The sequence below is a fragment of the Nelumbo nucifera genome, chromosome 4 (assembly GCF_055504915.1).
Source record: "Nelumbo nucifera cultivar China Antique chromosome 4, China Antique-T2T, whole genome shotgun sequence".
NCBI lineage: Eukaryota > Viridiplantae > Streptophyta > Magnoliopsida > Proteales > Nelumbonaceae > Nelumbo > Nelumbo nucifera.
Window position 1 is genome coordinate 80,531,183 of NC_142652.1, and position 14,319 is coordinate 80,545,501.

The 14,319-nt window shown below is 39.3% G+C and overlaps 1 protein-coding gene across 2 annotated transcripts in view; it reads right to left on the reverse strand.

Annotated features, from left to right (window-relative positions):
* LOC104589011 (phospholipase D zeta 1-like) overlaps positions 1-14,319 on the reverse strand; it is a 189,508-nt gene that overhangs the window by 106,223 nt on the left and 68,966 nt on the right. For both annotated transcript variants that reach the window (XM_088886667.1, XM_088886666.1), the window contains exons 7-8: positions 4,002-4,244; positions 3,782-3,898 (exon numbers count right to left, since the gene is read on the reverse strand). In XM_088886667.1, the coding sequence (XP_088742793.1) occupies positions 3,782-3,898; positions 4,002-4,244 (360 nt within the window). The remainder of the gene's footprint in view (positions 1-3,781; positions 3,899-4,001; positions 4,245-14,319) is intronic.

Here is a 14,319-nt window from a genome sequence, read left to right on the forward strand (position 1 = left end):
CATACTGCAGAACTGATTACACACAAGGTCTAGGACCCAACCACCACTACCACCAATCACCACGACACAACCACCACCAATCTACTGCTGTTGTGAACCTCAGCAGTCGACAACTCTTCTTTCAACATACATATGAAGAGGAATACGACTGAAATGCATATCAGTCACACCAAGCATCACCACAACCAACTTTTGAAGCAACAAGAAAACATTTACAGTCCCTTACTTGGACAAACAACAGTAGTGTTCATACCTTTCCACATTCAACCCTCTTCAATACTGAATAGAGGGTTTAGTATACCACTTCAACGACCACCACAGCAACGACTGGAGGCATTCTCACCTCCAGACCCACAAAACAACAGCTCCATTTCAGCCCCTTATCGAACCTCCATTCAGGTCAATCGAAAAAGAAGAAGACGATTGTGAAAGCTGGCGGTGAACCCAAAAAGAGAACAGCAACAAGAAAAAAATAAGGATACGACCTTACAGCTCTGATACCATGTGAATAAACCTTAGTTGATTCTAGGTTAAAGCAGAGAAGAAGGAAGAAGAAAGAAAAGAGAGAAGGAGAAGAATGTTCGGCCAGACTAGAAGAGAGAAAAGTGAAAGTCACCCTCTCCTAGCCGACCCACTTGACTTTTATTCATAAAACTTAAGTTACAAGAAAGACAATGTTGTCCCTCATAGAAGATGGGACACATAACTTAAACTCAGATAAAATAGACATTTCACTTTCAATAAGATACACCAGAATGACGAAAATACCCCTGACTCGAGCATTCTAACACATTCTTTGGGAGTAATTTGATTCATTACAAAAACTAATTACATTGAAATCCCCCCAGCACCACGGGCCATCCCACGGGCCAACCAAACCTCCATGAACGCTCCTTCTACCTTCACGTTCACTTTCCTGGGAATATCGTCAGACTTGACTCCATTCAACAATAATGCTGCAGACCTGAGGTCTCCCCAGAATACACCAGCCAGTTTTGCTCCACACAACACTGCTATTGTTTCTGCGACTTCATCCTTCCAAAGATGGAATAGTAAACCCACAATACACACTACCACCCCATTTAGAATCGAGGAATCCTTCAAGTTTGAAGGAGACCATCTGAAAATATTAATCGAGCCAAGATCACCCTGCAAAGATACAGCCTCAACTCCTACTTTATTTTCCAGTGGATCCAGCAAGGCTTTGCACGTATCAAAGGGTGTTAGGATATATTCGGTTATCAACTTCAAATGTTTTGTCAATAAAACAGCAATTTCCTTCCACCCTCTAGTTGGTTTATCGACTTCAACAATCAACTTGCTTGTCCAATCTCCTTTTTCAGCTGTTACTAACAGAGCTGCGTTATTTCCAGTTTGCACCAAGGTAGAATCAAATTGCCTAGGGGATTTGAGATTGACTACTATTCCTGAAATCTCCGGTTTTTCCTTCTTTTCTGTACCTCTTTTCTGTTCTACTTTCATTCTTGATGAAAAGTCCCTCAGAACCTTTGCTATCTCAATCCACCCAATGGCTCTTTCTTCCTTCAGGAAAACAGACCAGTTGCTACCTGTTCTTGTCAAAGAACTCTGAAAGAGATATGAAGGAACCTTTATGATTTCTTCTGCATTCCACCACATATCTTCTTCCCACCTTTGTGATGAACTCTTTCCAGCTTCTCTCCTTCCCTTTTGCACTTGCTTTTGCTACAAAATCTGTGAGCCATTCTACCACGTTCAAACCTACCAGCAGAACTAAAGCCTTCTTAGCTTCCCTGATTTTCAAGCTAATCTGCCCTCTGATTTTTAGTTCCTCCAACAGATTCTAAAGTATGCCATGTCCAATAAGGCCATACACAATGTTGGTTTTTTGGGAGGGATATACTGGATATGGTCCTAACTGTTAACATTTTTTTTGCACAAAGTGGCCACACTCAAACTCAAATCCTCGCACTTGCCAGCCGGAGGTTTTACAATTATACCAAGCAATGGCCCCTTAAAATATGGCATGTCCAAGAAGCAATTAATTCATCTGGGTTAGTCAAAACAGTGCATCATGATACCATCCTTTGAAACAAAATTTCTTGAAGGAAATAAAGGTGTAATACCACATCAGATCACATAAAAAATGATCTTCAAACGATGTAAAACTGGATAGAGGATCTTTCAAGATGGAGCTACCGGTGGTGAATTAATAGGTTCTATGCAGATGGTTTCTTTATAAGGCTATTAATTTGCAGATTAGGAGACAGGGTTGAAAGATAGGAAAATTGTACTGGTTCATTGAAGTTTAGTTATTAATGTTGGACAAAACTAGCACTGAGTGAGGATACCAGGTGGAAGGCAAATGACTAAAGTTTCAGGGGTGAATACTGGTCTGTAATAATAAAAATGAAATGATAGACTTTGATCTGTAGATGAAGTAAATTACGGATAGTAATATATACTAAGGGAGAGAAAATAATAGAAAGCAAGAAAAAGGGATCCAGATTCAGTTCCATGGAAGCAAAGTAGCAGGAAGGAAAAACTTGTAGAGAAGCTAACAATGCTATAGTAAAAATTTGCAGATAAGGAAATGGAATAAATATTGCACGAGATTATCCAGGGCTGGCATGTCAGTGGACTCAGTAAAAGAGGAAGAGCAGATCTGAGCATGGGAAGAGAGAACCAGAAGAATTTTTGACAACCAGGAAAAGGATGTTTCAGAAGTTATTAGGTGTGCAGTGGCTATGACTTTCCATGGTTGTGGGTGATGAAAGAATTGAAGAATGTGAACTATCTGGAAATGATTTCTAGGAAAACACTTTTTGCTTAAAATGTCAATGTACAGAGAGTGATTTTGTACAGTTACTCACTGTATAGAACTGAAGCAGAACCTGATTATACTTAGATATCATCTTTTTGGAAAAGTTAATACAATGACACTTTACCTTTTAAAAAAATAGAATAATTATTTGGATTTAAAGAGAACAGTATATCACATTTTATAGATAAAAGAAACATGGGGAGAACTCTCACGGAGTAAAATAAAGAGAAACCCCACATTGTTCCCTTTGATCAATTCTAAGGAGAATATCTGCAAAGCTATGTTTAAATAGCTCAGTCTCTCCAATTTATGATCAAATGAACAAAACAACACATTAGACTACCAACCAAAAGAAGAAGCATTTTCTAAGCCTGAAGCTCTAATACTCCTAATCTTTCATCACTTGCTTTCTAGTTGTTTGTATATTCCAGTTCTTAACCCTAGTACTTGAATTAATTTTGTCATTTTCCAAATCCTAATTTCAATATCTATAGCAAATTTACCCAGCCTAGATTTTGCTTCTATTTTACTCAAAAACCCTCAAGTCTCATTCTTATACGGTTATACCCTATTTAATCAGCCCTAACTATTGCTTTACTCTTTTTGTTTCGTCATTCCATGTGCAACTGAAATCCTATCCTTTATAAGAAAAATGCAACAACTCTTTTGAGAACTTATGGTATTTGTTGGAATCTCCATAAACCTTTAAACTGTATCCAGAAAATCCAATAAATATAAAGTTACTTTATAAGTTTGTTTTACAACAAATTTATTAAGCAGGTAACCCTAGAAATCTACCCATGCATACATTTGTAGCATTTGTCTATCGCCATAGCTTTACATCATAATCCTCACCACTGTGACCTTGGAATGGTTGTTCCGAAAGGATAACAAAAAAACAATGAGGCCATCCTAAAGATTTATTGGCACAATATTAAAGCGAAGACAAAAAGATTTCAAGAAAAGGAAAACAAGAACCTGAACCCCTTGCTTTGCTTTTGCTTCTAATAGAGCATCAAGCCGAGATGATCCATGAGCATGGAAAGGACGTCGTAGATACAGTTCAGGGCACAGCCACCAATCAGTAATGAATATCTGCAAGAAAATTACAGCAATCATCATTCATTGAGTCAATTTGCAATGAGAGGTAATGTAGGCTTAAATTTTTCAACTGCATGCCAACAGAAGAAAAACAAACCTCTGATTTTGCTTCCTCAATTGATGAAGCAATTGCTTCAAATGCAGCTTCACCATCTACAAACCATTGAGCCTGACTACCATCTTCAGTCAAGCCCCTTGGTGGAGCAAAAGAACCAAAGCGGTGAAGATGGCACCAGCCCTCAGGAGGCCTTAATCCAGCATCATTAATTGCAGCAACCCAGTCTCTAGCTTTAGCATTACTCCTAGTTCTTAATTTTATGCTCCTGTTTCCACAAGACACCTGAAATTTTCAAGTATTGATTAGGTCGTATCTTACCAGAATGACTTCATTGCGGAGAAAACTGCATCCTTTAAATAATTATATACTTGAGGCCAACTTCTTGATTTTTTCCCTGAAAAAAGGTTTTTTATACTTTTTTCAGGGGCATTTAGGTAATGGAAATGCAAAAGGTGTGAAAAGCTTATATCTTAAGGTACAAACCTTGGAGAATCAAGCCTGAAGATGTAAGGAACATTCCTTACACCTCACCTTAAAGCTGTATTTGATATTTTGATTTGATAGAAAATAAGAGATAAACAAAAAATTGAGGGGACATTCTCAAGGAATTTCCCAAATTTCTTTAATAATGCCCCTCAATTTTCTCTCTCTCTCTCTCTCTCTTATTTTCTATCAATCCAAACATAACCTAAGGTTTTTTAAGAATGTTTACCTCACTCATTGGTCAAAAAAAGGGTATTTGTCACATGAATGAGAATCAGATCTTTTTTTGAACTGTTGTGTTGGTTTTGTCAATTCCAAGTTAGAGATGGTTCTTAGCAATCTTGAAATGATAGACAAATACCCCTTTATAAAAACATGTGTACACTGGGGAGCTTGTTTCGTGCGTACGACCTACACACAAGAATTGGACACCGCCTTCAACCCAAGAGCTTAAGCTATTAGGTAGTGGGGCAATCCTTATACACAAGTCCTTTGCAATGTGGTACTCATGCCCACACATGTGCATCTCAACAATCTCCCCCTCAAGTGTGATTGTATTTTGATTCACATCAAGCATTCCCTTTTGGAAGCTGTTACTGTCAACTAATATAAAATAGAAGAGAAATCAAGAAGAAAATAAGAAGAAATAGAGAAAACACCAAGATTTAATGTGGTTTGGCTTGGTAGCTTACATCCACAAGAAGAGAGGGAAAAATCTACTATTAGAACAAGAGATACATGGCTGACCTCTCTATAGACTCACAAAAAAAGAAACTCTCACTCAACCCTAATCTCACACAACCAATGGCTTAAATAAGCAAAAGACCCTATTATATCAGATCATATAGGTCCCTCTTCCTCCCATAAACACATACAAGTCTCCAAAATTTATCAACATTACAAATATACCCCCGTAACCTCCAACAATTATCATATCACTATGTTTTGTCACACACCAACCAATCACCTGTCAAAGCACACTCAACGTAGGTGGAGTAATTAGAGTTCAGAAACCACTTATGTTAACTACTCAAAAATGGGGAAATTGGCAAAGTCATGGGAATCATCACATGCATCTATTAATACTTGCACCTAATTGAACCTTCAGCTCTGATACCACTGTTGTGCATTTTGGGGGTTGCAACAAACACCGAGGGAACTCATTTCGCGTGTAGGACTTCATCACAAGAATTGAACACCACCTTTAACCCAAAAGCTTAAGCTGTTGGCTGTGGCCAATCCTTATAATATAAGTCGTTTACGTCTCTTGTTTCATTCCAATGTGAGACTCATGAACTCACATGTTCATCCCAACAGAAATTATAGATTACAACTCAGCCTTGGACAATCCGATTCTAGCTGATACCCTACCACCCCTGCTCTTTGCCAAAACATTATCACTTCTAGGCATCCATAAATGAGCTATTCAAATTGGTATGCAAAGAATGTGCCTGTCTCATCATCAGCTTGAACTTCCAATGGATCATGCCTTAGTTCTTCATCCAATAGATTATGTTTGCCAGTCTCCCTCCACCTCCACATCCTTCATTATTTTTGAATTCATTAGTTTTAAACCTTGAGTCATAGCATGCAGTTCAGCCCTTAAAGAATTGCCAAATCCAATCAGACTAGAAAAGCTGACTAGTATTTTCCTATTGTGATCCCTAACAAAATCTCAGTACCTAACTCTCCCAAAATTTCAAGGCAACACCCATCAAAGTTGAATTTAAGATTATCCACTGTTGGTGTAGTCCAGCAAACTGTCCTTTGCGGTCTTCTCACTTCAATCCAAAAATAAATTTGCACCACCTTAGAACATTGTTTAGGGTGATGCCTTGGAAGTTGTGGAGAGGGGCGTTTAAGTAAGGGCATGGTTTAAAGTATCGATACACCCTGATACGCCAGTAGGGGTGTATTGATACTTTTTACCCCACACTTTATTTTTTAAGATTTTTCAAAATTTTAGTTTTATATAATTTAATATTCTTTAATAAATAAAAAAGATTGGTTTCCTAAAAATACCTTTAAATAGGTGTATTGGAAATGCAAAGATATGATATGATACACCTGATACGGGGCATATCGTATCGACACTTTGAATCTCAAGGGTAATTTGGTCAAAATTATGTTTTATGTTTTGGAGGGCATATTCATAATTTGCACAATCTAGTTTATTTTCTAATAGGGCTATGCCTTGTATCTCTTTGGCTTCTTTGAAACTTTTCTCTCTTATTCTTCTTCTCTTCTCTCTTTCTTCTTTTATTCTTTTCTTCTTTCTTCCTTGTGAATAAACCCTAGTTGATTCTAGGTCAAAGTAGAGAAGAAGAAGAAGTGTTCGGCCAGACTAGAAGAGAGAATATGAAAAATCACTCTCCTACCCGACCCACTTGAATTTTATTCATAAAACTTAGAGTTACAAGAAAGACTATTTTGTCCCTCATAGAAGATGGGACACATAACTTAAACTCAGATACAATAGACCTTTCACTTTCAAGAAGATAAACTAGAATGACCAAAATACCCCTGACCGAGCATTCTAACACTCCCCCTCAAGCTGGAGAGTATATATCATATAGTCCCAGCTTGTTACAAATGTAATCTATTTTTCCCTGCGACAATGCCTTTGTGAAGAGATTTGCCCACTGATTTCCGGAGCTCACATGAGATGTAGTTATTACGCCACTTATCACTTTCTCTCTCACAAAGTGACAATCCACCTCAATATGTTTAGTTCTTTCATGGAAGACGGGATTGGATGAGATGTGAACAGCAGCTTGGTTATCACAGTATAGTTTCATGGGTTTGTCAATTGAGAATCCCATCTCTTGTAGTAAGTTCTTCAGCCATACTAGTTCACATGTGGTATGGGTCATAGCCCTGTACTCTGCTTCTGCACTACTTCTTGCCACCACAGTTTGCTTCTTGCTCTTCCAAATTACAAGATTGCCACCCAGGAAGGTACAATACCCTATGGTTGATCTCCTGTCTGATATAGAGCCCCCTGTCAACATCTGTGCTACCCTACTATCTCAAGAGTTTCTCCCTTTTGGTATAACAAACCACGACCTGGAGCACCCTTTAGGTACCTAACAATTCTCAGAACAGCTTCCTAGTGAGGAACCCGGGGATGTGGCATAAACTGACTCACCACACTCACAGCAAATGATATATCTGGTTGGGTAATGGTCAGGAAGTTCAACTTTCCCACCAACCTTCTGTATCTTCCAGGATCATCAAACTCTTCCCCTGCATCCACACTTAACTTGGCATTGAGTTCCATAGGAGTCTCTGCTGGTTTAGCACCTAACAACCCTGTTTCTTCAAGTAGATCAAGAACATATTTTCTCTGACATAGGTTGATCCCCTGTTTCGACCTCATAACATCTATTCCTAGGAAATAGTTTAGCTTCCCCAGATCTTTCGTATTGAAGTGGTCCTGTAAGAATTTTTTTAGCATGTCAATTCCATTGCTGTCACTTCCAGTTATGACAATATCATCCACATACACGACTAGCAAGATTTTCCCATCCTTTGAGTTATAGCTGAACACAGAATGATCAACCTGACACTGTTTCATCCCAAAGGCCTTCACCACTTCACTGAACCTGCCAAACCATGCACGTGGAGATTGTTTTAGTCCATAGATTGCCTTTTTGAGCCTGCACACCTTACCAGCCTCCCCCTGAGCAACAAACCCTGGTGGTTGCTCCAAATACACCTCCTCAACAAGATCACCATGTAGGAAGGCATTTTTGATGTCAAGTTGTACGAGAGGCCAATCATACATAGCAGCTAATGAGATCAACACCCAAACTGAACCAATTTTTGCCACAGGAGAAAATGTCTCCATATAGTCCACACCATATAACTGAGAATAGCCCTTGGCCACTAACCTTGCCTTCAATCGTTCCACACTGCCATCAGGAAGATGCTTCACTATATAGACCCATTTACACCCAACAATGTGCTTACCAGGAGGAAGAGTGGTGAGTTCCCACGTGTGATTATGTTGTAGAGCAGAGAGTTCTTCTTCCATGGCTTGCCGCCACCCTGGGGAGGCAAGGGCTTCCTGTACAGTCTTGGGAATGGGAACCGATGAGAGTAATGATATAAACTTGCAATGAGAAGCAGAAAGGTGAGCAGTGGAAACATAGTCTGAAATGGGATGAGAAGTACAAGTGTGTTTACCTTTCCGCAAAGCAATAGGGAGATCAAGATCTGAGGGAGAAGGAGCAGGAGCAGGATCTGTCGATAGGTGCTGAAGTGGAGGAGGCGCCGAAGCACTTCTGCGGGTATACACTTGAGTAATTGGCGGCCTCTCTGTAGTAACAGGCATATGATGTGCATCGGCAGTAGGAATGGGAGCTACGAAAAGAGTGTCCACAACCGGTACAGGAAGAGGAACCACAGGGGGAGAAGAAGAGACCCCGACATCTGAGAAAAATGGAACTGATTCAAAGAAGGTGACATCAGAGCACACAAACGATTTATGAAATTTTGGCTTATAACACTTATACCCTTTCTGAGTTCTTGAGTAGCCAAGAAAAATACACTTCGTAGCTCGAGCATCTAGCTTGTCTACTCCAGGCCCCAAGTGTTGAACAAAGCAAACACAACCAAAGACTCTTGGGGTGAGAGGAAATGGAGACAAAGTGGGAAACAACACAGAGAAAAGGATTGACTTCCAAGGATTGACATGGGCATCCAATTTATCAGAAAACATGATGTAAGAACAGCATCACTCCAAAAGTGCTTTGGGACATTCATATTGATCATCAAGGACCGAGCAGTTTCAAGAAGATGTCTATTTTTCCGTTCAGCTACACCATTTTGTTGCGGGGTGTAAGCACAAGAAGTCTGATGAATTATTCCATGATGTTCTAGGTATTGCGGAAATGGTGAGGAGTTGTATTCTTTAGCATTATCGGAGCGAAGTATTTTCATAGGAACACCAAATTGAGTGCGTATTTCAGCATGAAATTTTTGAAAAATAGAGAACAATTCACTACGGTCTTTCATAAGATAGATCCATGTCATCATTGAAAAGTCATCAACAAAGATTACAAAATACTTATACCCATTGTATGACACCACTTTAACTGGACCCCATACATCAGAATGAACTAAGGCAAAAGGACTTGAGACACGACTATCAACTCTTGGACTAATTAGACTCGATGATGTTTTCCCAACTGAAATGACTCACAATCTAATGATAAAAGATGACTCAAGGAAGGAACTAGCAGCTTCAAAGCCGTGAGAGAGGGATGACCAAGTCTGCAGTGCCACTGGAGAGGAGTAAGAGACGACTGAAAAGCCACTGGGGGGCCACCACCATCAAGGTAATACAAACCACCTGCTTCATGCCCTCCACCAATCTTCCTCCCCGTCTTGAGATCCTGAAACACACAAGAAGAAGGAAAGAAGGTTACAGAACAATTAAGGGACTTGGTTAATCTGCTAACAGACATAAGGTTAAAAGGGAACTTATGAACATATAAAACAGATGCTAAAGACAAGGAGGAGAGATTAACATCACCAACACCACAAATAGAAGATGTAGAACCATTAGCAAGTGTAACTGTCTGAGATGTGGAGGAGTGAGAAAGGAAAGAAAATACATCAAGAGTCCCAGACATATGGTCCGAGGCTCCAGAATCAATGATCCTGGGTGAGGCTTTGGAATCTAAGCAAGTCATACTTGAATGGGCAAGTGTAGCTGTGTTCTACTGAGATGTTTGAAGGAACTGCTCATATACTGCCCGTGGTACACTCACCATTTCCTGCCCGGAAGCACAAGCGGGTGTGGAGGAGGGTGGGGCAGTTTACTGGCTTTCAGTAATTGTGCTACTACTCTTAGATGTAGCATGGTTAGCCCAAGTGTTGGGTGGACCACGCAAATCATAGCAGAAATTAACTATGTGCCCCTCTAAGCCACAATGTGTACATTTTCTCTGAGCATTACTCCTTCCTTTTCCACGGCCTCCCCCTGACTCTCGGCCTCCAGTCCGGCCACTAGCCCGGTTAAACATGTGTCCACCACGGTTGCTTGGAGGGCCACTGCTGCCACCACCACTTCTACTTCCACGGCCACTCCCTTTAGTCACTACCAAACCAGATCTATCAGAGAAGGAAGAATGTTCTACCGGCTCAATGGATGTCCTCTTAAGATGGGAAAAAATTTCTTCAAGTGAGGGGAGAGCTGATCCCCCCAATATCTGTGCTCTAACAGGCTCATACTCAGCCTTCAAGCCCACAAGAAACCTAGTCACATCAAGCTGTTCACGTTGCTATTGTTGGATCTGGACATCTAATGTTAGAGGGTGATACACATTTAGCTCATTGCGGATGTTCCTCAAACTTGCATAATACTCTTCTAAGCTTTGACTTCCTTGCTTCAAATTGAAGTACTCTTGGTATAACTGATATACCCTAGTTGTGTTGTCTTATCCAGAGTACAACTTTTTATCATGATCCCAGATTTCTTTGGCTGTATCTAGGAACATGAAGTTTACACTAATCTTTGGTTTCATGCTGTTCCAAAGCCATGTCATTATTTGTGCATCATCTCGTTCCCAATCACTGAACCTAGGGGAATCAGAGGAAGGTTTCTCCTCTCTCACATGTTTTACTTTCCTCTTGGCCTTCAAGAACACCTCCACAGATTTTGCCCATGGTACATAGTTCTCACCATTCAACTTGATAGATGTCATTTGAACACTTAGATAATCTGAAGAAAGCATGATGCCTGTTTTGTTGTCATTCCCAACTACAGTTGAAGCCATCTCAATTAGTTCTCCTTTGAATATACACCACAATCTCACACTCTTCACAAGATTTATCTCACTTATGATACCACCAACTCCACCTTCTTCAACTGCACATTACACACTACACTCTAAAGCTGAAATCATTCAGTCAACACATCAGACACTTGGACTGCATACTGCAGAACTGATTACACACAAGGTCTAGGAGTTCACTTTAAAGCATTTAGAATCATAGATATGTCAGCCACCACAACACAACCATCACCACACCACTGCGGTTGTGGACTTTAGCAGTCTACTACTCTTCTTTCAGCACACATGCGAGCAAGAAAACAAAGGAACATGACTGATGTGTATCAGTCTCACCCAGCACCACAACAACTAACTTTTGAAGCACAAAAAATTAGCATTCAAAGTCCTTTTCTAAGCACACGACAGCAGTGTCCATACCTATATACGTCCAACCCTCTTCGTACACTGAATAGAGGGTCTAGTATACCACTTCAACGACCACCACAGCACCGGCCAGAGGCATTCTCACCTCCAGGCCCTCAAAACGGCAACTCCTTTTCAGCCCTTTATTGAGTCTCCAATCAGGTCAGCTGTAGGATGATGAAACCTACTATGAAGCTGGCGGCGAACCTAGGAAGAAGACAGCAGCAAGAAAACACGAGACCTTATTGCTCTGATACCATGTGAATAAACCCTAGTGGATTCTAGGTCAAAGTAGAGAAGAAGAAAGAAGAAAGAAAAGAAAAAGAAGAAGAAGAGTGTTCGGCCAGACTAGAAGAGAGAATATGAAAAATCACTCTCCTAGCCGACCCACTTGAATTTTATTCATAAAACTTAGAGTTACAAGAAAGACTATTTTGTCCCTCATAGAAGATGGGACACATAACTTAAACTCAGATACAATAGACCTTTCAATTTCAAGATGATAAACCAGAATGACCAAAATACCCCTGACCGAGCATTCTAACATTCCTTAAATCATATGGTCAGAAAGTCCTCCTATCATGGAAACCCTAGCCTTTGATCGGGTATTGTTTTAGACGATGGTTTCTATTAACAGCAAGGAACCCAATAAAAGAAGGGAAAAGTAGAGGAGAGGAAGGAGAATCAATTAGGAGTTGAAAAATTAGGCTAGCGACGCCATCCATTCTTTTTTATAAAAGACGACAGCCCAGTACACGAGGCTCCCACCAATGCAAGGTCTGGGAGGGATAAATGTTGCAATGGATCAACCCAACAATTGTGCCAAGGCCCACCCTCAGCCATTCTTTTTATATTAAGAGAAAAAAATAAAAGAATAAAATGACAATAGTGCCCTTGTAGCACCTATAGAGATAAAACAATAAAAAACAGCATACAACACTCCCCCTCAAGTTGGGGCGTAGATCTCTGTCATGCCCAACTTGTTACAAAGATCATTGTGCTGCAGGTGAAAAAGCCCCTTAGCCCATGTTTGGTTTGCTGCTTAGGGCCTCATTTTTCAATTCTTGCTTATTCTGGACAAGAATGAGCAAGAATGAATAACATTAAAGTGTTTGGTTACAAAATTCTTGCCATCAACCTCATTCTTTTCAGAAAGAAAAATCAGCAAATAACACAAAAATTGAGGTAGTCTGCATCATGAAAAATAACCATGTCCCATCTTGCCCATTTTCATTCTTTAAAGGAACTCTAAGCCAACAATTAGAAACCGCCACCATAAAAACACTTTTATGAAAGTACTTTTATTACAACACTTTTATAAAAGTACTTTTACATGAAAGAACTTTTACAAAAGTAAAGTACTTCTACGAAAGCACCTTTATAAAAGTACTTTTATAAAAGCACTTCTATGAAAAGTACTTTTATGAAAGCAGTTTACAAAAGTACTTTTATAAAAGCACTTTTACAGAAGTACTTTCATAAAAGTACTTATACGAAAGCACTTTTACAAAATCACTTTTACGAAAGCACTTTTATGAAAGTATTTTTATCAAAGTACTTTTATGAAAACACATTTACAAAAGTACTTTTACAAAAGCAATTTTACCGAAGTACTTTTACAAAAGTGCTTTTATTCATTCACTTTGGATTTAATTGGATCAAATCTAGTCCATTTGCATTTTAATTGGACAAGATGGGATTGTAGTAGGTATTGTAGTTTTTTATATATTTTCTAGATTTCTTATGTTATTTTGGTGTTTGATTGAATTTGGATTGGATTGAACCCAATTTGGTCCATTTACATTTTATTTAGACTAGATTGGACTTGGTTTGTATGGATTTGGTCCAGTCCATTTATAAATGGACCAATATTGCGTTGGACCGGATTGGACCAAATCTAGTCCAATTGACAACCCTACCAGTAAGCATCTATGTTGATGACCTAGGCCAGTGGTTTATGACAGCTAACACAATTTTTTTTTAAGAATGAAAATGAGCAACGGAAGGCACTTGTCAGTTTGAAAAGAATTCATTTTTTCAGGAAAAAGGTGTTTGGCTTATAGCAATATTTTCTCATGTTACCCATTCTTGTCCATTTTATAAATTCATCTTGGGCAAGAATGAGAAAGAATGAGAGTTTAACCAAACATGGCCTTAGTAAACATGTTGGAAAACGTGGGGTTACTGGCATAGATGCATATTTGGTAGTTAGCATCTATATTTGGTAGTTGTGTAAAAATAGGAATGTGTGAATATGTATTCCTAGGATTGTGGAAGAGTATAATCCCTTAAATATGGGGATTAAAATAGTTAGTCCCTTAATTATAGGGATTGATTTAGGAAGATGTTTTCTATTTATTGCAGCAGCTTACTGTATAAATATGCCGGTTGGCAATGGAATGATAAGATTAGTTTTTTACCATTTCAAAACATGGTATCAGAGCTCTAGGTTTGCCAACCTTGAGATTTTTTTTTTCTCCGGCCTTCACTGCCAAATCTTTCCCCTGCTTTTCTGGCCTTCATTGCCAGTTTTTTTTTTTTTCGTGTTTTTCTGGCCTTTAGTGCTAATCTGTAATCAGCAGTGTTTCTTTTCCTCCTTCTTTATTCTCCTTTCCCGCTAGCCTTATTCTTCCTCCATTGACAATGTCCGACATGACCGCAACAGGTGC